This window comes from Microcaecilia unicolor, chromosome 8 (assembly GCF_901765095.1).
Source record: "Microcaecilia unicolor chromosome 8, aMicUni1.1, whole genome shotgun sequence".
In the NCBI taxonomy this organism is placed as follows: Eukaryota; Metazoa; Chordata; class Amphibia; order Gymnophiona; family Siphonopidae; genus Microcaecilia; species Microcaecilia unicolor.
The window spans coordinates 179,985,459-180,008,836 of record NC_044038.1 but is presented as its reverse complement, the minus strand read 5'-3'; the positions used below and the strand labels follow the sequence as shown (position 1 = coordinate 180,008,836).

Below are 23,378 nucleotides of genomic sequence, written 5' to 3'. Positions count from 1 at the left end.
AATGGCCTAGAAGCCTGGGGTATTGGAACTCTGTGCTCCTTGTTTAAATTGTCTGTAGGACCTGTTGGTACTAGATGAGAAGAGGGGCAGACCCTCCCTTATTCTAGGTGCTGGCAGGGACTGTGTGTGTTGAGGGGGTCAGACAGAGGAGGGTGATAGAGAGCTTATACTGCATCATTGAACAGAAGCTTAGAAATGCTGACTTCCCAAGCTGCCTCTCATTTCCCTCTGCTCACTCCTGGAATGTGACTCGGAGGCTTTGCTCGTAAACTGAGACACCAGCAAAGGAGCAATTGTCTTTCTGTGGGAATTATTTCTGAGTTTTCTAGGAACTTCGCAGCAACGGGAACAAGCACTGTAGCAGTGGGATTAGTTAGTGAACCCTGCAGTCACTGCATACAAGCTGGGAAGTCTCTGGGGACGTTTGTGTTTATTTTCATGGGACATAAATTCTGTTCTTGGATTATGCAGTGAATGAACCAAGGAGCAGCAGAATGCAGAAGTTTTGTTTACCCTCCCTCAGCAAAAACCCTTGTTACAGGATTGTACTTATTTATAATCTATTAATTTGGATTTGGCTCACACCTTTCTCAGTAGTAGCTTGAAGGTGAGTTACATTCAGGTACACTGACTATTTCCCTGTCCCCGGAGGGCTCACGATCCTAATTTTTGTACTTGAGGCAGTGGAGAGTTAAGTGACTTGTCCAAGATCACAAGGAGCAGCAGCAGCGGTGGGCTTTGAACTGGGCACCCTGCATAGTTTATGGTTTAAGTGTAATATTTTGCTTGTCCTCATGTGGTGATAAAGCGGATCACAAAACAAATTTAAAAACTAACAAAAGAAAAGGAACTCTCATACAGAAAGGTAACATAAAACTTGACAGACATATTGAGGCATATTTTCAAAGCACTTAGCCTTCCAAAGTTCCATAGAAACCTATGGAACTTTGGAAGGCTAAGTGCTTTGAAAATGAGCCCGATAGTGTCTTATCCGCTTGTCCAGCTGATAAAAATAAGATAAATCTGAATTCATTCAGACTTGGCATTAAGAAGGATAGGCTCTAAGCCAGGATTGTCCAACCACTGGCCTCGAGGGCCACAATCCAGTTGGATTTTCAGGATTTCCTCCATGAATATGCAAATGGATCTGAGCATATTCATCGTGGAAATCCTGAACACCTGACCTGGCAAGGGCCGAGGTTGGACTCCTGCTCCAACCACTAGACGACTCCTCCACTCCACTTAGCATTTTATAATCCGTTCCTTTACTGCTAGAAAAGGTCAGAAGCTTCCTGGAAAGGTTCGTGGCCTATTTTTAAGGGCTTTAATAAATGGGTTTTGGGGATAGGAGGCAGGTTACTATAGTGGACAGAACCCTACAATATGTTGGAGGTAATTGTTCCCTGTTCTCAAAAGTAAACCGTGAAAGGGGTCCCCCAGCTTAGTCCTGGGAGGATGATGAAAGCTATTGTTTTGGGATTTGTATATTTGTCTACATCCCAATCTTGAGACCTTGCTAGGCTGTAATTGATTGCTGCTGCCCAGCCTAGGAAGAGACTCAAGAGGATATTCATTCAGCTGAATCTGCAGTGTGCTAATTTGCCCATCCGATTTTATATTTAAGAAGGGCGAGTCTATCACCTGCTTTCACAAGGGAGGGTGGATTTGGAGAACCTACATATTTTGTCTCTTGGTAGTTTGTGTCCCTATGTTGCTGTCCCAGCCTCTGCACTGGGGCTGCTGTTGGGAGGGTCTGTAACGCCCCCCTCTCACGGTGTTTCTCTCTCCTTCAATGGCAGAACTCCAGGCTGCACAATAAGACCTTGAAACGTACCAGGAAGTTTGTGGTGGACGGGATGGAAGTCAGTATCACCACCTCTAAGGTCATCAGTGAAGATGAGAAGAAAGATGAAGAGATGAGATTCCTCAGGCAAGTGACCGAACCCAGACATGCCCTGCAGCATTCGCTTGTCAACAGGTCACCAGAATGCTGTAATAATTAAAGGGCTGCATAAAGCACTCTGCATTAGCCAGTAGGGTTGGTGGGTTTAGAGGACCCCCCACCTGTACGTCACCTGCCTGAGATGCGCATGCAATGCAGAACAAAGGATGTAGCTCTACTTAAATCATGAACAGCTGCTGAAAGTCTGCTTGATCAAAAGGATTTATTAAGCATTTAGGTACTTAGTTATGCTTGTGTAATGTGCCCCTGGGGGGCATGTCACTAATTGAATACATTTTATAACCGCAGCATGAAAAGGCTTCGTACACTGCTTCAGGTGATTGGGTGTGTGTTTGGGGCATATCCATGAGTCTTACCTTGTGTTTATATTCCGGAGACCAAACCCACCTTCCACAGTGTAGTACAGGATGTAAAGCCAGTGATTTAGGGAAATTCATTCGTCTTTCCTTGCAGAAGAAGTTTGTTCCTTAAGACTTTTGATTTTCAGTTTTAACTGATAAAGCACCTCAGTATGAAAATAAAGATTAGGGACTGTTGGATAAACACTGGAAAATGCCACGTCCTGTTCTGCTCTCATCTTGTAGCTTCAGCTCGTGTTCCTTTCCTGTACCGGCTCCTCTGCAACGAAAGTGGATTTAATCAGAAAAGGTCCCCGACAGCAGTATGTGTTGCTGCATCAACCGATCTTTATTTGCACCCTGAAGGAAGCAGCTAACTTGCTAGTCAGATACATGGGGACTAACACTTGCTTCACAGACTGTAGCAGGACTTGCTTATCCATTTCTAGTCTAGCTGAGATCATATTCGTGCAAAGTCCCCTTTATCTAGCTGCTGTTACTCTATATGTTCTACTTCCGCTTACACCCTATGTTGTCTATTAAGATTTTTATTGTGTATTCAATGTGTTTACTGCTGTAATCTTTTATTATCTCTTATTCTCACTCTGTACCGCCTTGGGTGAATTTCTTCAAAAATGGTGATTGATAAATCCAAATAGAAATATACCTCTGATTATCTGGAAAAAGAATATCTAAACTTACAATGTATAAACACCTGAAATTAGTAGCCCTAATTGTTCTTCCACAAGATAAAGCGGCAGGTGTGGAATGTCCTATCAGATGACTTAGAAAGTGGCCGTTCCTGATGGGAATCCCACAGTCCCCCAGTTCAGTGTAGGAAGACGAGGGGTGACCTTGTCCTGGGAGCAGAGGTTAAAAACTGCTTCCCTTAGAGACCGATGTGTTTTTCTGAGTAGGCTTGATTTTCATCAGGGGCGTAGCTAACCTTCTAATTTGGGGGAGGGGGAATGGAACAACACATTCCCCCCCCCTCCCCCCAGTGTGCGTGAAACATTCCTCTTTGGTGGCGGAGATGCCAAAGCCCTGCCAGCTAGACAAAGAAATGTAGTGCCCAAGCTGCTCCCTGCCTCCTTGAGCTGCTTATGTAATGCAGAAGTCGGCGGCATGCCTCCAGCTGCTGAGTCCAGGACTCCCCGAGCATGCTTGGTTTTTGCGCAAACTGAGCATGTGTAAGAAGTCCTGGCATCAGCGTCAGGAGGCATGCTGCAGACTTCTACATTACAGAAGCAGCACAAGATGGAGGAGAGCGGCTCGGGCACTGCATTTCTCTGGCTGGCCAGGACCTCGGCATCCCCGCCAGTTGTTTAAGGGGGTGCTTTAGGTTTGGGCCCCCTCCAGTGGCTATGCCCTTGATCTGGGCCTCTACATTTTGTGTTTGTCTGCCGCTTGCCAGAAATGGGTTGTGTTGTTGAAATGTGTATGCTATGCTTATCTCACGCCAGGAAAAAGTTTTGTTTTGTGGAATCTTACACGTCATCTGACCAAAGTTTTAAGTCCAAGGAAGAAGCAAACATTGTTTTGACCATATCCTGCTTTTTAACCCTTCAGGCGCCAGGAGCTGAGAGAAATGCGACTCCTACAGAAAGAAGAGCATCGGCACCAAGCTCAGCTGAATCAGAAACACCTCCTACAGCAGGAGCAGATGCTGCGCCGCTTTGAGCAGGAAATGAATGTGCGTGAAAGGGGGGGGGGGGGGAGGTGGTCTGGCCACTTGAGCTGCTGGATATGAGCTCTGTAAGCAAATTAGGCACAGTCCCTCCAATATTCAGCGCTATTTAATCAGTCTTCTGCTTACCGGTTCAATAGTGCTTAATTGGCTATCTTCCGATATTCAGCGGGGGGGTAACGGCTATCCCCAATTGAATACCCAGTTACCAGATAGCTGGTTATATCACCTGATATAACCGGCTATCCGCCAATTTTAAAAGCCGGTTTTGCAGCCATATTTGGCCGCATGAAAACTTGGTATATCTTTGGCTGGTTTAAAGATAACTGACTAAGTCTGAGTATCAACTTAGCCGGTCATCTTTAAATCAGCTAAAAATAAACTGGATATTCAGTGCTGGTCACTGGAAACAACCCAGCATTGACTATCTGGGCTCGGTGCCAACTGCGGGAGATAGCCGGTCTAACTCCTGCAGCTCAGTGAGTCTTTTTGTTTTTTACTGGACCAACTAATTACATTTTCAAAAACCAAGTCAACACATATTATTGCAGTGAAAAGGTCTCACCCATAATTTGTTTTGTCTAGCAACCTGTTTCTGCACATTTTGTGACTAGAAAGGTAATAAACAAAACAAAGAAAATTAGATGATACCTTTTTGTTATTGGACTAACTTAATGCATTTTTTTTATTAGCTTTCAAAGGTAATACCTTCTTCAGATCAGAAATGAGCAAATGTTGACAAATATCAGAATATATAAGTGAAACACAAAAGCATTCCAGTGGCACTCACAGGAAGAGGGTGGGGTAGATGGGAGGGGGAGCTAGATGGGCGATTAGAGGGTGAGAAAGCAGTATAATTTTATTGACAGGAATCGAAATGTCTAAAGGATGCCAAGCAGTGATGTAATTGCACCAGTACATTCGTGAAAGGCAGATCTTCATAAGTTTCCTCGACACCCACCAGACAGGGCTTACAGGTCTGGGTTTTCTATAAGCCCTGTCTGGTGGGTGTCGCGGAAACCTATGAAGATCTTCCTTTCACACACGTACTGGTGCCATTACATCACTGCTTGGCATCCTTTAGACATGTTGATTCCTGTCAAAATGACAAGATAGTGTTACCTCTTATTTGCTCATCTTACACTGTACAATCTTGTAGCAAGAGTGTGTTTTTAAACTTTTTTTTTTTTTTTTTTTTAGTGACGGTTGTGCTAATACAAAAAGTGTAACAGCTGCAGGTGGGACAAGAAACAAGGCTGCAGATTCAATGTCAAATATAGTAGAGTTTATTGATAAAGAAATCCGACACAGACTTTTTCAGCAGTTTGCCTGTGTCGATCTAAAAACATACAAAAGCAAACATTTAGAAACATTTACACAAAATAAAAATAAAAATCATAAAAAATCAAAAAATTTATACAGTACATTATAAATGTATAATGAGGCGTATTTTCAAAGTGCTTAGACTTACAAAGTTACATAGGGGGGCATAATCGAACGTTGCCGGCCAAATAGATCGCCGGCGATCTATGTTGGTGGCAGCGCTACAGCTGGCCGGAACCGTATTATTGAAAAAGATGGCCGGCCATCTTTTTTTTCGATAATACGGTTTAGCCCGGCCAAATGCCGTGGAGTTCGCCGGGTTTGAGATGGCCGGGTTTGTTTTTCAGCGATAATGGAAAGTTATGTCGGCCATCTCAAACCCCGGCCAAATTCAAAGCATTTGGCCGTGGGAGGAGCGAGCATTTTTAGTGCACTGGCCCCCCTGACATGCCAGGACACCAACCAGCCACCCTAGGGGTCAGTGCGGTGGACTTCAGAAAAGCTCCCACCAGCTGCATAGCTCCCTTACTTTGGGAGCTGAGCCCCCCAAACCCACTACCCACAAATGTACTGCACCCACTAAAATTGCTCCAGGGACCTGCATACAGCCTCTAGGACTTATCGCTGCTGTATAACTTTGCCAGTGGGGCACAACCTCTGATCTGCAGTTAACTGTGAGTAAACGTGGTTATTTCAAGAAAGGACTTTTTCAGAGAGATTAGTCTTCAGGTGTGAACTGGCTGCGTAACCCCTGGCAGCGCTATAGAAATGCTAAGTAGTAGTAGTAGTGTGCCAAAGAGTCCCCTGGTACTAAGATTAGCAGTAGGTCAGAGCTGGCACAATGGTGTATAATGCCCTCTTTCAGCACCATTCAAGGTAAGAACTACCTTCTCTAACGTGGGTAACACAGGAAAGGGAACTAAAACTGGCTTACAAAAATGGCCACTACCGCATGGACTACAACAGGAAACAAAACAGGGCACACTCTGACCCAGTTAGCAGGGGGGAAAAGCACCATGGGAGTAGAGCCCAGTACCCTACACCAACCACAATGCATTGTTAATGTGACTCTCTGCAGGGCACCTAACGGAAAAGGTGTCACACTCACCCCAGAGCCACATCGCAACCAGGGAAAGGCTGTCGGAGGATACAACACATTCTGCTGTGGGTGGGTACGGCATTTGAGGCTGGCATACAGGCTGGAAAAAAGGTTTTTAGTTTTATTTTTTTAGTTTGGAAGGGGATTGGTGACCACTGGGGGAGTATGGGGAGGTCATCCACCATTCCCTCCAGTGGTCATCTGGTCAGTTGAGGCACCTTTTTGAGGCTTGGTCGTGAAAATAAAAGGACCAAGTAAAGCCGGCGAAATACTGCTTAACGCCGTTTTTTTCTTTCCATTATCGGCGAAAGCCGGCCATCTGGTAGCCACGCCCATGCCCACCCATGTCCCGCCTACGCTAATCTACCGACACGCCCCCTTGAACTTTTGCCGGCGAAGCAACGGGAAAGCGGCGATGCTGTCAAAAATGCCGCTTTCGATTATACCGATTTCGCCGCTTTTAAGAAATCGCCGGCCATCTCCTGATTTATGTCGGAAGATGGCCGGCGATCACGTTCGATTATAAGCTGGATAGTAACCTATGGAACTTTGTAAGTCTAAGTACTTTGAAAATGAGCCCCTTAGTGTATTAAATTTGTACAAAGTATGAAGCAAATTGAAAGCATAAACAATATAGTATAAAGGTCTGTCCAAAAAAGATGCTTACTATATCAAATGTAGCTTTTTCTCATTTAGTGACATGTAAGCACGTTTTGTCCTCGGTTTCCATGCCACAGTGCTTAAGATTTTGTTTAAAATGTACTGCTGCATATTGAGCCTGCAGATTCAGCAGCTGCTGAACAGGAACTTGGGCCTCTGTGATGGGCCCAGTCCTGGTCAGTGGAACCTGAGCCAGCCAGACTTCCAGAAAAGGCCTGTCACGGTCTCCCTCTGCTTCCCTGCAGGCAAAGAAGAAATTTTATGATGTGGAGCTTGAGAATTTGGAGCGTCAGCAGAAGCAGCAGATAGAAAGACTGGAGCAAGATCACGCCATACGCAGGCGGGACGAGGGCCGGCGCATGCGAATGGAGCAGGAGCGTGATTACAACAGATTCTTAGAGCATCTTAAACAGAAGAAGAAAGAGGTGTGCATAATCCCATAAGTGTGTTCTCTCCTTCTCCCCCCCCACCCCCCACAATATCCATTCCTTTCAGCATAGTGTTACAGTGCCTTGAGCCTTCCCATCAGATTACCCCCCTCCCTCAAATCTTACCCTTCATTAAAGTGGTGGTTCTGAAACCCCTTGCTTGGGACATACCTAGCCGGCCAGACTTATATGAATGGGAGGTATTTGCATATGTTATCTCCACTGCACACAAATCTGTCTAATGTGTATGAATGTCTCGAAAATCTGATCAGCTGGGTGTGTCCCACTGTTATGTATCACATCAGTGATTGGAGAAAGCGTCTCGTGTAGCAGTGATTTTCAATGCAGTTCTCTGTGGGTGGTGGTATATTTTACCTACAGAAAAGCTGTTTTGAAAATTGCCTCTTCTTCTTCCGCCCCCTTCCAAGTGCTCTGTATAATGTGGTTGTTTCTCTGTCAGCAGAAAATGGCATTTTCCGAGGACAAGCAGGCTGCTTGTTCTCACGACTGGGTTGACATCCACGGCAGCCCCTCAAACCGGAAGAGAGAATTCGCGGGAGGTCCCACATGCGGGCACGCCCACCGCGCATGCGCGGCCGTCTTCCCGCCTGTGCGCGACCGCTCCCGCTCAGTTTTTTCGATTTCCGCGCTGGAGAGGCGCGTTTTCGTCCCTCTCCGTGTCAGCCCCGGAAAACCGTTTGCGGCCTAGTCTGCGATTTCTTTTGATTTTACGCGCGTTCGCACGCCAACTTTTTTCCTTTTTTTTTTTTTTTTTTTTTTTAAATCCCTTTCGTCGAGTTTTCTCTTCTTTTTTTTTTTTTTTTTTTTTTTGTTTCGCTTTGTCGCGGCCTTGTGGCTGCGCGTACGATTTCTTATTTTCGTGGTGTTACTTTTTACTGCCACCATCGACGGTTTTGACCTCGCCGATGCAATTTTTCCGTCGATGTCCTCGAAGGTCCCGAGCGGATTCAAGAAGTGTGGTCGGTGCGGCCGGCAGATCTCGCAGACCGATCCTCACGCTTGGTGTCTCCAATGCCTCGGTCCGGAGCATAATTCCAAGGTGTGCACCTTGTGTCTCGGCTTGAAAAAGCGGACGCAGGTGGCGAGGCAAGTTCTTCAGGACCGTCTTTTTGGAACTTGCGCCGGCCCGTCGACGTCGGCTGCACCGGTGTCAACGGCCGGGACTTCGGTATCGATGTCGACGTCTTCGGCGCTGACTATGGCACTGACCCCAGGAGTACAGGTTCCTTTGGCCCGATGACCTGCCAGCGATGGCGGCGGTGAGCGACCGAGTGGACAGTCCGCCCCGACTGCTCCTGCTGCTCAGGGCCATCGGGACCGAACCCTGTCGGATCTGACCCCCCAGAGGGCGCGGAGACTCCACCTCCTCATCCATGCCGCGGAGCGCCGATGACAGGCATCGAAAGAAAGTTGCGAAGAAGCACCGTCATCGGTCGCCCACGGCGCATGGGACTGGCAGCTCCGGGACGTCGAGAGACTCGGTCCCTAAGAAGCGCCAACGCCGGGAGGAGCGCTCCCCCTCTATTGAAGAGGTGTCGATGCGCAGGTCGTCGGGTACCCCGGTACCATCTCCTGGACCCGGGCAGCTTCGAGCACCGGCCCCCCAGCCTCTCCCGACAGCGGGCCTAGACGAGTGCCTCCGCGCCATCCTCTCAGGTATCCTGGAGGGGCTGATACGCCAGGCCTTGCCGGCACCGGGGGTGCTTGCACCCGTGGTGCCGTTGATGGAAGCGCCGGCTGGCTCTGGCCCTGTGATGTGGTCTTCGACACCGGTACCGTTTGCAGCGCCAGTCTCGATTGCCACTCAGGTGGAATCCCCGTCGACGTCGATAGAGGGAGCTTCGTCCCCACTGGCGCGCGGGAGTCCACCTCTCGGTACCATCATCGAGGACGTGGTTCCTCGGGGTCGAGACGGGCCCGGTTGCGGTCTGAGCTCAGAGGGCTCATGTCCGACACCAAGGAGGAGGCCTCGTGGGGGGGGGGGGGAGGGAGGAAGACCCCAGATATTTCTCCCCTGAGGAGTCTGCGGGTCTTCTCTCCGACCCCACGTCTTCACCGGAGAGGAAGCTCTCGCCTCCAGAGAGCCTCTCCTTCGCCTCTTTTGTCCGGGATATGTCTATTAGCATTCCCTTCCCAGTGGTCACCGTGGATGAGCCGAGGGCGGAGATGCTCGAAGTTCTCGACTATCCATCACCACCTAGAGAGTCTTCCACAGTACCGTTGCACAATGTCCTCAAGGAGACACTGCTTCGGAACTGGTTGAAGCCCTTATCTAATCCCACCATCCCTAAGAAAGCGGAGTCCCAATACAGAGTCCACACAGACTCGGAGTTGATGTGGACTCTGCTCTCAAAAGGGCAAGGAGTTTGAGGGATACTGCCTCGGCGCCCCCAGGGCAGGAGTCTCGCACTCTGGACTCGTTTGGGAGGAAGGCCTACCATTCTTCCATGCTCATGACCAGAATCCAGTCATACCAGCTCTACACAAGCATCCACATGCGGAACAATGTGCGGCAACTGGCGGACCTGGTTGACAAGCTCCCCCCTGAGCAGTCCAGGCCTTTTCAGGAGGTGGTCAGGCAGCTGAAGGCGGGCAGAAAATTCCTGTCCAGGGGTATTTATGACACCTGTGATGTGGCATCCAGAGCCGCAACCCAGGGTATAGTGATGCGCAGACTCTCATGGCTGCGTGCCTCTGACCTGGACAACCGGACCCAGCAACAGCTGGTGGATGTCCCTTGCCGGGGTGATAAAAATTTTTGGCGAGAAGGTCGAGCGGGAAACTGCTCTCGACAAGCTCTCCCACCGGGCGCCTTCAGCATCCACCTTCACAGGTGGACGTTTTTCCCGGGCCTGGCAGGCTGCACCTTACGCTTACAGCAAGCGTAGGTACAACCTGCCAGCCCGAAGGCCTCCTCAGGCACAGGGACAGTCCCAGCGCGCTCGTTCCCGTCAACAGCGTGCGCCTAAGCAGCCCCCTCCGGCTCCACAGCAAAAGCAGGGGACGGGCTTTTGACTGGATCCATGGGAACATAGCCACCATCAAAGTAGCTATTCAACTACTGGAGCTGCTGGGGTTTGTAATAAATTACCCGAAGTCCCATCTCCTACCAGTCCAATCTCTCGAATTCATAGGAGCTCTGCTGAATTCACAGACGGCTCATGCCTATCTTCCCGAGGCGAGGGCTCAGAACCTTCTGTCCCTCGCCTCCCAGGCCAGAACGTGTCAGCTGATCACAGCTTGGCAGATGTTGAGACTCCTGGGCCATATGGCCTCTACAGTCCATGTGACTCCCATGGCTCATCTTCATATCAGATCAGCTCAATGGACCCTAGCTTCCCAGTGGTGCCAGGCCACCGGGAATCTAGAAGATGCCATCCGCCTGCCCATCAGTTGTTGCGATTCGCTGTGCTGGTGGACGATTCGGACCAATTTGACCTTTGGACACCCGTTCCAAATTCCTCAGCCGCAAAAAGTGCTGACGACGGATGCATCTCTTCTGGGTTGGGGAGCTCATGTCGATGGGCTCCACACCCAAGGGGTGTGGTCCCTCCAGGAAGCAGGTCTTCAGATCAATCTCCTGGAGCTCTGAGTGGTCTGGAACACGCTGAAGGCCTTCAGGGATCGGCTGTCCTCCCAAATTATCCAAATTCGGACAGACAATCAGGTTGCAATGTACTATATTAACAAGCAAGGGGGCTCCGGATCTCGCCCCCTGTGTCAGGAGGCCGTCAGGATGTGGCAATGGGCAGGCCAGCACGGCATGCGTCTCCAAGCCACGTACCTGGCAGGCATAAACAGTCTGGCCGACAGGCTGAGCAGACTCGTGCAACCGCACGAGTGGTCGCTCCATTCCTGGGTGGTACGCAAGATCTTCCTAGATTGGGGCACTCCCTCGGTGGACCTTTTCGCCTCCCAGACCAATCACAATCTGCCTCAGTTCTGTTCCAGACTTCAGGCACACGGCAGACTAGCGTCGGATGCCTTTCTCTTCCATTGGGGGAAGGGCCTCCTGTATGCATATCCTCCCATAGCTTTGGTGGGGAAGACCTTACTGAAGCTCAAGCAAGACCGCGGCACCATCATTCTGATCGCGCCCTTTTGGCCCCGTCAGATCTGGTTCCCTCTTCTTCTGGAGTTGTCCTCCGAAGAACCGTGGAGATTGGAGTGTTGTCCAACCCTCATTTTGCAGAACGACAGAGCACGTCTGCACCCCAACCTTCAGTCTCTGGCTCTCACGGCCTGGATGTTGAGGGCGTAGATTTTGCTTCATTGGGTCTGTCTGAGGGGGTCTCCCGTATCTTGCTTGCCTCTAGGAGGGATTTCACTAAGAAGAGTTACTTCTTTAAGTGGAGGAGGTTTGTCGTTTGGTGTGAGAGCAAGGCCCTAGAACCTCATTCTTGTCCTGCACAGACCCTGCTTGAGTACCTTCTACACTTGTCGGGTCTCAAGACCAACTCAGTAAGGAATCACCTTAGTGCAATTAGTGCTTACCATCATCGTGTAGAGGGAAAAGCCATCTCTGGAGAGCCTTTAGTCGTTCGATTCATGAGAGGTTTGCGTTTGTCAAAGCCCCCTGTCAAGCCTCCTGCAGTGTCATGGGATCTCAACGTCGTCCTCACCCAGCTGATGAAACCTCCTTTTGAGCCACTGAATTCCTGCCATCTGAAGTACTTGACCTGGAAGGTCATTTTCTTGGTGGCAGTTACTTCAGCTTGTAGAGTCAGTGAGTTTCAAGCCCTGGTAGCTCATGCTCCTTATGCTAAATTTCATCATAACAGAGTAGTCCTCCGCACTCACCCTAAGTTCCTGCCAAAGGTGGTATCAGAGTTCCATCTTAACCAGTCAGTTGTCTTGCCAACATTCTTTCCCAGGCCGCATACCCGCCCTGCTGAACGTCAGTTGCACACATTGGACTGCAAGAGAGTATTGGCCTTCTACCTGGAGCGGACACAGCCCCACAGAGAGTCCGCCCAATTGTTTGTCTCTTTCGACCCCAATAGGAAGGGGGTCGCTGTCGGGAAACGCACCATTGCATTTCCTTCACTTACGCCCAGGCTGGGCTGACTCTTGAGGGTCATGTCACGGCTCATAGTGTTAGAGCCATGGCAGCGTCAGTGGCCCACTTGGTCAGCCACTATTGAAGAGATTTGCAAGGCTGCGACATGGTCATCTGTCCACACATTCACATCACATTACTGCTTCCAGCAGGATACCCGATGCGACAGTTGGTTCGGGCAGTCGATGCTGCAGAATCTGGGGTTTGAATCCAACTCCACCCTCCTGGACCTGGTTTTATTCTGTTTAGGCTGCACTCCCAGTTAGTTGTTCTTCGTAGGTCAATTTCTGTTCTGTCCTCGCCATTGCGAGGCCCAATTGACCCTGTTCGTTGTTTTGAGTGAGCCTGGGAGCTAGGGATATCCCAGTCGTGAGAACAAGCAGCCTGCTTATCCTTGGAGAAAGCGAATGATACATACCTGTAGCAGGTGTTCTCCGAGGACAGCAGGCTGATTGTTCTCACCTACCCTCCCTCCTCCCCTATGGAGTTGCGTTTTTCCTCATTTCTTTGTCATTTAACTGAGCAGTTGCACACGGGCGGAAAGACGGCCACGCATGCACGGTGGGCGTGCCCGCGCGCGGGACCTCCTGCGAGTTTTTTCTTCTTGTTTGAGGGGCTGCCGTGGACGTCAACCCAGTCGTGAGAACTATCAGCCTGCTGTCCTCGGAGAACACCTGCTACAGGTATGTATCATTCGCTGTGCTGGGGAGAGAGGGGCCGGGGCCTGCCCAAGTAAAATGGAGGGAGGGATTTTTCAGAAACTTCAATACCAGCTGAAGGTGAGCTGTATTTGGGTATTTTCCTGACAGGCTTATGGCCTGTATATGAGGTGGTGGGGGGTTAAGTGATGTCAAAAGGAGCACCAGGAAGATTTGAATTGCGCTTCCTGGTTTTCAGCCCACTGCTGTATAACCATTAGGTGACTCCTCTGATGCAGGGAGTGTGGGGAATCTGCAGCTTGTCTACAATCCTTCCTTTAGAAATACATTTTTATTCATATTTTTCCAATGAAAAACCTTTATTCACTTATATCCATATATGCATTGAATAATTAAGATTAACATTCCCTCCCTTCCCCTCATCCAGGAGTGCCATAACTACTAATCCTGCTTAATCATTTGTGCTTAAGGAGCCCAGAGTAGGGCATAATCGATAAGACACATCCAGCCATTCAATTATCATTGTTACAATCTTCCTTTTGGGCCCTCCAAGTTTCATAAACTGCCCATATCTTCTGAAACGTAACCAAGTGGCCTCGCTGCAGGGCTGTGAGTTTGGTCACTTAGTAGACATAATCCAGCTTTTGGAGTGGAGGGGTAGCCTAATGGTTAGTGCAGTGGACTTTGAACCTGGGGAACTGGATTTGATTCCCACTGCAGCTCCTTGTGACTCTGGGCAAGTCACTTATCCCTCCATTGCCCCAGGTACAAATAAGGACCTGTATATACTATGTAAACTGCTTTGAATGTAGTTGGAAAAACCACAGGAAGGCAGTATATCAAGTCCCATTTCCCTTTCCCTATTTGAGATTCTAGATGGAATGTTGCTAGTGGAGGAGTAGCCTAGTGGTTAGTGCAGCGGACTTTGATCCTGGTGTTTGATTCCCTCTACAGCTCCTTGTGACCTTGGGCAAGTCATTTAACCCTCCATTGCCCCAGGTACAAAACCTTAGATTGTGAGCCCTGTAGGGACAGAGAAAGTACCTGTATATAATGTCTACAGTGCTGGGCGTTTCCTCCATATACATGAGAAGATTTTCCTCTTAAGCTGTTTGAAAAGTTTTTTAGGAATGGGAAGAAATCTTGTGCTTCCATGATGTTGTTAATTTGGTGCAATTTACCCTCTTTGTAAAAAGCAAGTGCTAAAGGATTTTTCCACTTGTATTTTGCGTCTTGCTCTCCAAGTTGTAATATAAAGGGTCTCGGTTCTCATCTGCATTTGAGTGGTTGAGGACAAATCCTGATATATCTCCACTCGATAGGAATCCCAAATGAACTTCAGTGGTTCTTGCCTCTTTCAGCATATAACCACCAAAACATGTAATTATGTCCTTAGGCTTATTATTCCTGGGTTTGCCTGGTGCACTGTTGCTATTTGAATGGATTTCCCCTATATGAGCAGCTAATGCTGTTCTAAGAACTCCTCATTTGTGGGTTCTCTTTGGGGGAACTTCCACTTACCGAGGGGAGGGGGTCTTGGGCCTCCGCCATCTTGGCTTCCTCTTTATGAGCTCAGCTGGGCTCCCGGTGTAAGCAAACTCCGCTGCGGATGACTGGCAATGTTTGACTCGGCCCTTCTTTTAGGATACAGTTCTGTAGTCTTAATGGATCTGTTTTGTGCTGGTAGGTAGGTTGATGGCAGCAGTATTGCAAGATACGCACTGGGTGGCATGGAGCTTAAAACAGCCATTCTGCGGGTGACATCACTTCCTCCCAAGTATTGCATCTTTAGTCTACATGGCATTTCCATTTGATCAACTTGTAGGGCTGTGGGCACAAAACAGATCACCCAGGCTCTAAAAATCAGCCTTTGCTTGCAGATTAGATGGATGGCTTGAGGTCATTTGCATTGTCCTCTTATTCCAGTGTTACAAGCTGACACATTTCCTCTATTCAACCAGTGAAGATTTGAGGTGGGTGGGGAGAGGACTGTTTTCTTAATGTAGCAAGTATGTTTTTTATGATGATAATAAAGTGAGGTGGGGTCAGCTTGCATCTTCAAATGACATTCCAGGTTCATTCCATACAGACCTGAGGAAAGCAGTTTAACGCCAAGAAACCAGTGACAAATGTATTTTTTTGTTGTTGTTGTTTATTAATTATATAGGCACATCCCAAAAAAGGGAAGTAATACAGAAATTGGTAATTAATAGACAAATGTATTCTTAAACCGCCAAAAAGGTGTCACTTAAACACTTTTTGTTTTTCAACTCAAGTTTTTTTGTTATTTATCACAAAGGTCTTACTCTTAACTCGCCCACTGAAGGTCTCTCTCTCTTCCAAAGGTTAAAATCGAGATTGAGAAGCTCCCTAGACAGCAGCGGAAAGAAAGCATGAGGGTGAAACTAGATGCCTTCGTCCACATGAAGCAGACGCAGGTAGGAGCTGTTGGCCTGGTTCTGTGTGAAGCAGAGTTTCAGCTTCTGGGTCGTAGGAGCCGGACTGCCAGTCAGTTTAACATCGTCATAGTGAGGGGGGGGCACCCCGGGGGGGGGGGGGGAGGCGAGGCGACCCAGAGAGGGGTGAGAGAGGTAGGAACCTTTTTAAAGGGAAACCTTAGCATTGCCATATTTATTTATTTTTTATTTTATTTTATTTATTGTTTTTATATCCCACATTTTCCCACCTATTTGCAGGCTCAATGTGGCTTACAGAGGTCTGTTATGGCATTGCCATTCCAGGGTGTCAGATACAATTGGTGGTGCAAAGAGATTAAGGATGGAAAGAATTATTAAGAAAATAGGTATAGAAAGATGATTTTCTGGTTAGAGTGGATTGGTGAGATGGGTTGGTGAGGTAGTATAGTTAAGCTAGGGGTCTGCAAGGTTATGGCTTTCCCTGCATCTTTTTCTTATGTCTACAGGAGCAAGAGTTCATAGCCAAACAAAAACGGGACCTGGCGCTGGCCATGAAGACCATCACTGCAGAGAACAGGAGGGAGATCTGTGACCGAGAGAGAGAGTGCCTGAACAGGAAGCAGCACCTGATACGAGGTAGGTAGCCCTGGATGTCAACGTTTCTCCCTCTAGGTGTGCCAGACTGATTGGCGCATAGTCCCTTCCAGATCATTTGAATAGCATTAATGGTACGTTACCGGATATTTCCAAAAGAAATGTTATTGATGCACACAGAAAAGTGGTGCCATAGTAGGTCCCAGAGTGGTCTACGCTGCACTAACTCTGAGGAAGAGAGCTTCTGTGTGTTCGTGTCAGGCTGCCAAGGCAGCGCGATCGTTTTCAGAATGTACTTGAGAGCTCCAGGTTGTCTGTTCATTGACGTACAGAGTGTGTCAGAAGAAATAAAAATCACAGGTCCAGCCGAAGGACTAAAGACAGAGAAATACCAAATCGAACCAGGTCCAGACACTGAATATCCAGAAAGGCAGCCACTGGGGTTTCCTGGGTTATATGTATTGTAATTTTATTTTGTTTTAATATATTTATTTTGTTCCATTTGCTTCCTTAAAGCTGCTGAACTGTAACATAGGTCTCCTCTAGTGTCTTCTCCCTGCTCACTCCTGCTCTTCTAATAATTTTACTGTACACTGCTTTGATATTCTGCTCACCAAGTGAATATCTAATAAAGATTGACTCTGTGACCTTTCAGATATGAATTAAATGCAGCCTGACAGTTCCTACTCCTTTGTTTACTCTTTCCTTTTACCAAAATGGCATCCTTTCCTGCTAATTTTTTCATTGTAATAATGTAATCTGCTCTGACGTCCCTCCATGAAGAGCGCCATATCGAGTCCATAAAACTTAACGGCAGCCCTTTTTCTGTCCTTGGTTAAGAGGGTCACCATCCAGTTACCGCTACCTGCATAAGTTATGGCTCCATCCTAACTCCCCCTCTCGACTGTCCCATCGTTGCTCAGATAGAGTTGAAGCAGTGTGGCCACCCAGGTAATCTGTGTTGGACCCATTCAGTGTAATTTAACTGAGGAGGAGCCCTCAAATTCAATTAAATCACATGAGTATCAACCCCACTGTTCGTCTGGTTAAAGCTGTGCTGTGACGTTCATGTGTCAGCCTCACATTTCTCATTTCTGCACCATTTCTGGTGAAAATGGAGTATTGGCAGGCTGTGATCTTCTTCTTTCTCAGGCCAACATAATGTGAGCAATTATGAAGAGGACTAGCTGATCTTAGCTTTTAGTGAGGCCTGGGTAGACCAGGCAGTTGCCTGGGGCAGCAAAAAGCAGCAGTAGCCAAAGCAAAGGAGCCAGACAAACTCAAAAGGTGGTAGTACATACCTCACCAGCTAGTCAATCCTGCTGTCACGGAATGCCTATCACCCACCTGGGTTTATCCCTGCGGCTAATTAGGGGGTCTGCCTTCAGCACCGCTCAGGTCCGCCTGCACCTGGGCATATGCTCTACACTACCACCCTCCTCCCACCGACTGGGTCCTAACTTCCTATGGGTGAGTCTCCCACTCTGAAGTTATCCCCGATGTTTTCTAGGGTACTGGGGCCACACTTGCAGGGGACCACACTTGCAGTGGTCCCACAGTTCCTAGAAAGCACTCAGACCCAACACACAAAACCAAGATTCTTAGTCAGTCCAGACAAGCAGAGTCAATAAACTGAAAAAGGTTTATTGTCCAAAAAATATTGAACAGTGAACCATAAAAACAGGTGGAACAAAAACAGCACACAATAACAGGTAACTACGGATCAATATTAAAACTATATAAACATTTAGTCACTACCTGGATAGTGCCTGGGAAGTACAGGAAATATAACTGCTCACAGGGTCTCGGTGAAGAGATCTTTCTCTGTCCTCTCCGTGGAGAGACTGGAGAAAAATCCAGTATTTCCAGACTGGATTTGAACTCCTGGGCCAATCAGAGCCCAGAACAGCACATTTTAAAAGTATACTGCAGGTACTTCCTCTCTGTGCTAAACTAAAGAAAGAACAGTCACTTTCTGCCACAGCTTTAGAACAAGAAAACACCACCTGCTGGCCAATAGGAGTAATATACTTCAAGAAGAAATTAATACAGTTCACAGGCTTAAAGACTCATTGTTTTGTCACACCTGCTCACTTGCTTTCTCCCTTCAGAGCGTGAAGCTGTTATCTGGGACCTGGAGGAGAAGCAGCTGCAGGAAAGACACCAGCTGTTAAAGCAGCAGCTGAAGGATCAGTACTTCCTGCAACGCCATGAGCTGTTGCGCAAGCATGAGAAGGTGAGATGGCGCAGCTCAGACACAGAGGCGCCCCCCTGTGGTTCCTGTGTGCTGTGCAGTCAAGATTAGCATCTTTTTTAAATGTCCAGTTTTTGCAGTGGGTTGGTGTATTAGAAACCCTACCTAGAGAGGAAAAAAAGGGGGGGGGGGATTACAGGTGTGGCAAAACCAGTTCATTCTCACATTTGGTTATATTTAGCGTCTCTTATTTATCTAAGCCACACTCCTGCCGTCCTCTTTTTAAATATGATTAGATATGTTCATTTTTGTTTAAATGTGGTTTTCCTGGCTGATCTTTAGAGTGAAGAGCCTGGATTGGTTATGCAATGGAAACAATGAGTCAATAAGACCTGCAGAGCTATGTTACTCCTTGAAACTGTGGTGTGGTTTGCTGTCGCTAAAGGAGGTTTTTACAGAACGGGTGTTGGATTATGTGCTTTTGGTTTTACGGAGAGGAAGTGGACTGCTGGTTATATTAGTGAACTAAGAACCAGCAGTTCTTAGGGACTCACTTAAACCGTGGGAAAGAAACACATGCTGTGAATGTTCAGTAACGCTAGAAAAAAGAAATGTTTTGTTTCAGGAGCAGGAGCAAATGCAGCGATACAACCAGCGAATGGTGGAACAGCTGCGGATGCGGCAACAGCAGGAGCGAGCCCGGCTGCCCAAAATCCAGCGCAGCGAGGGGAAGACACGTATGGTCATCTACAAGAAGAGCCTGCACATTCATTGCAGCGGGAGCGGCTCGGTACAGAGGGAGAAGATAAAGCAGGTAGAGAAGATCTTTCGTATAGAATCTGGTTATTGCCTGGTCCGTTATTAATGCTCTGTTAGTGAAACCCTCACCCCCAAGTCCAGAGCCAAGCCCCAAAATGCAGCTAGTGAATGGATTTGTTTGCAGGGTGTAACATTGCAATTAATAACACTTTGAGCCAGGATTAACTGAGCATCTGACACCGTTTCTTCCTGTCACTCGGCCTCCTGGATCAACCCTCGCTGAGAAACCTGCAGAGTTTTTCCAACATCCACTGGTTCTCCCATTGCTGATGTTTTGTACATAAACACTGAGTCTGATTTCCTCGGGATAAGAACATAAGCATACCTGTACTGGGTCAGACCGATGGTCTCTCTAGCCCAGTATCCTGCTTCCAACAGTGGCCAATCCAGGTCACAAGTACCTGGCAGAATGTCGCAGATTAGCAAGATTCCAGAATCCCAAAGAGTAACGAAGTTCTGGAATCCCAAATAGTAGCAACATTCCATGCTACCGATCCCAGGGCAAGCAGTGGCTTCCCCATGTCTATCTCAATAACAGACTATGGTCTTTTCCTCCAGCAACTTGCCCAAACCTTTTTTTAAAACCAAATGTGCTAACCATTTGTTAAGACATCCTCTGGCGATGAATTCCAGAATTTAACTATTCATTGAGTGGAAAAATACCTGCATAATATCTAGAAAATTGTGAGTGGGGGGGTTTCAGGGCCAGGGGGGAGAGTTGTAATGATGATATAGATTTTGTCTTCCACTCTTGTCATTTGCCTGAATAACCAGTGTTAGGGTGACACAGGGCCAGCCCCTACCACTGAGTGGTTGTATTTCTTACACATGGCCCCACTTTTAGCAACTACTAACTTATGTAAATGAGTCTCTGCACATCAGCGCACATCCATCTGCATCCCCCCCCCCCCCCCCCCCCCCCCCACCCCGAGTGCTGAGCTCTGAGCTGCTTTTGGAGTCTTTTAGGCTCAGTCTCCACAGCTGCTCAGATGATACTATTCCCTGGCTAATCCCTGCTGGCTGCCTCATTGACTGGAAAGGTTTCTGAGTGTTATTAACGAGGGTTCGCTCCCCATCCTATTTACCATTGCAGTTTGCCCAGCAAGAGGAGAAGAGACAAAAAGTGGAGAGACTACATCAGCAGCAGAAACACGATCTTCAGATGCGAGACATGATGGCTGAGTGCGAGAGCAACACTCGAGAGCTTCAGCAACTCCAGGTACCCTGGCAGGAGTATGGACAGCTCACGTTTGGGAGCTGCAGTGCCCAGAAAACCACCTTCATTGTACAGTCTCAAGGATGTTAGGACTTAATAGCAGTTTTGAAGAGGGGAGGGTGGGGGGCTAGGAGCTGGCAGTGTGTGAGGAGGGATAGAGGATTGTTCTATGTTTTGTTTTTTGGCAGAGGGGAGGGTGGGAAGTGAAGGGCTATCTTTAGCAGAGGAAGATGAGGTCAGTTAGTTATGGGGCACATGGAAAGGGTTGAAACAAGCTTCTGGCTCCGCACAAGGTCCAGAAATGAGGTTTGCGCATTTAAAAACCTGTCTATAATCAGCGTTTCCCCCCCTTGCCCTAAGCACTTCAGAGTTTAACCAGCTCTGTCTGTGACTTGCTTCTTGTTGCTTGATTTGTAGAATGAGAAATGCCACCTCCTTGTAGAACATGAAACCCAGAAGCTGAAGTCTCTCGACGAGAACCACAACCATCTCATGAAGGACTGGAAGGAGAAACTGTGGCCACGGAAAAAGGTAAAAATCCTTTTGAGTCTTTCCATGTTCCCTGTCTTTTGAAACCTGCTGTGGGGGGGGGGAGAAATGTGGTTACTTAGGAATGAAACAGAGGCTTGAAATGTAAATAGTCAGTACACCTGAAGAAAGGGGCCACAGACTGTGGAAGGTTGCATGCTGATTAACGTGTGAGGGAAAATTTGTGAATTGGGCTCCCTTCAGACCACGGTGTGTCCGGTGACTGCTTCTCTGCTGTTCTCTTTCAGGCCTTGGAGGAGGAACTGGAGCACAAGAAGCAGGACCAAGAGATGTTCTTCAAGTTGAGCGAAGAGACAGATAGTCAGAGCTTGACGCCCACCAGACCTGCCAAGTTCTTTACCTACAGCTCCGCAGAAGCTTCCTAACTCCAAAAATTGCCTTATCTCATCCGCATTCCCGGCCCAGGTCACTTGCTCATCTCTGCACCAGCTTGACGAAATGTACCCTTTCCAGGGGAACCACCTTCCTGCCTTAGTCTAAGGGGCAGTCGTGATGCACCTGCTGGTTCCAGGACTGGTGTTTTTGCACTGTCGGCACCTCACATGCTGTTTTGTTTGTGTTGCAAGAGGGCAGTAGTCCAGTGCCATCTCTTAGGTGCAGATATGCTGCTGCCTATGATTCTTTCTTTTTCTGGTGTTTTCACATATGGGATGTCACAGGTGCTGCGATGAGAGTCCCTGCATGAGGTTTGGTATTCCAAAAGTTGTTCCCCTCTTTTCTGAATGAAGCATTTGTTTGCTGCATTCAGCTATATGACATAATCCAATCAGAAGACTTTTGCATTCTAACCCTTGCCTTTTGCACAAGTTTAGCACGTCTTACAGCTCACAAGGGAAGACAGGTCTGCACATACTGCGTGACTGTTACAGGCTGAAAAGTCACTTTACCACTGGGGGTGTCCTGACTGCGGTTACGCTTCCCTTCCCTCCAGAATTAGGAGAAAGCAATGTAATACCCATCTCTGCCTGCATTCATGGTCTTCTACAGGGCCAGGATATCCTAGTGATCCGATGTGGCCTGCAGCACTAACGGTAGTGGTGATTGACGGAAAAGTGTAATTCAAATATGTAAGGTGGTAAAAGGAAGTCTTCATACTACCTGACACCCCACTTTCCCAATCCAGCTAGAGCATAATGGAGTGGTAGGGATACTGGGAATCAGTGGTGAACACTAGGAATAAATCTGGCCGTCTTATCCACGGCCCAAGGGTGCATCAGCTTGCGTTTCGGTGCCCAGAAGGTGAAGGCCTGTGTCAAGCTGGTCTATAGGCTGGATCTTATATGAAAGGGGTTAGTGGGAGAGAAGACCCTGTGTCCCTCGATGGGCAGATGTACTTGTTGATCAAGGCTTGGATCGAAACCAGGAACTTTTCCAGGATGCAGGGAGATGCCTCATGTGGATCCATCCAAACTCTTTTTTTTACTGTCTGGAACCAAGATGCCCTACACTGTGCTCTCCAGAGATCAAGGGCAGAAAATTGTGTGTTTTTCCCATTCAACTTCATCTCACAAGGGGTGCTCGAGTGAGAAGGGTCACAGTCTTTGAGGGAATCTGATTTTGTTGCCTTCTTTAAGGTCACGTGAATGTCAGCCTATGGGAGGATTCCTTCCCCTGTGACTTTGCCGCATACAAATTAATCTTTTGACCTTTGATAGCCCTTAAAACACATCATTCCTGAAGAGCTTTTGGATCTGTGTCCAAGCCAAGACCCTGGGGGGGGGGGGGGGGATGTAAGAGCAGAGACCGAGATTTTGCACTCTTGTCCGTGTCAGACTGTCTCAGGTGGTGGTGATCCTTACGTGTGCAGGATTTCTTTCATTTGTAGGTTATTTTAACACCTATCTGTCGCCTGTGTATCATGGTTTAGGATAAGCTGTTTACTAGTCACTTTTAGAGAACCTAAAACTAAGGCCAATGGCCTCAGCCATAATCTGTTCTCCCTCTCTGCTGGGCTGGTTCTCCTGTCCAACGCTTTATTGCACATTGGATGTCACTGGGACGCTGGTTGTCCTGTCCGAGTGGTTGGGTGTCACGGGGGGGGGGGGGGGGGGGGGGGGGGGGGGGGGGGGGGGGATTGATGATCACTGCTTAGGACCTGGGGTGATGTACAACTGTTTACTGTTCTGTGTTAAATTCTCCCACTTGGGGTAACTTCAACTAACCAGTTCAAGAGCAGAAGATTTGGGTAGAAAGTCGGAGCCAACTCTGGGGAAACCACAGGCTGCTATTTGTAAGTTCTACCGTTTACTAGCAAATCTTCTGGGGGTGTTGCTGCTTTTCAGCAGGAAGCACAGGACAGCACCATGCCTGGAGATGCATCTGTGTGGCACGGAGTCAGATAAATCTGCATTA

The 23,378-nt window shown here is 48.0% G+C and overlaps 1 protein-coding gene across 1 annotated transcript in view; it reads left to right on the top strand.

Annotated features, from left to right (window-relative positions):
* STK10 (serine/threonine kinase 10) overlaps window positions 1-23,058 on the top strand; it is a 92,256-nt gene extending 69,198 nt beyond the window's left edge. Inside the window, exons 10-19 of the mRNA XM_030211855.1 lie at window positions 1,800-1,930; window positions 3,871-3,994; window positions 7,316-7,495; window positions 15,583-15,675; window positions 16,161-16,290; window positions 18,360-18,484; window positions 19,068-19,256; window positions 20,355-20,480; window positions 20,895-21,008; window positions 21,254-23,058. Coding sequence (XP_030067715.1) covers window positions 1,800-1,930; window positions 3,871-3,994; window positions 7,316-7,495; window positions 15,583-15,675; window positions 16,161-16,290; window positions 18,360-18,484; window positions 19,068-19,256; window positions 20,355-20,480; window positions 20,895-21,008; window positions 21,254-21,391 — 1,350 coding nt within the window. The 3' untranslated portion in view covers window positions 21,392-23,058. The remainder of the gene's footprint in view (window positions 1-1,799; window positions 1,931-3,870; window positions 3,995-7,315; window positions 7,496-15,582; window positions 15,676-16,160; window positions 16,291-18,359; window positions 18,485-19,067; window positions 19,257-20,354; window positions 20,481-20,894; window positions 21,009-21,253) is intronic.
* Window positions 23,059-23,378: the final 320 nt, after the last annotated feature.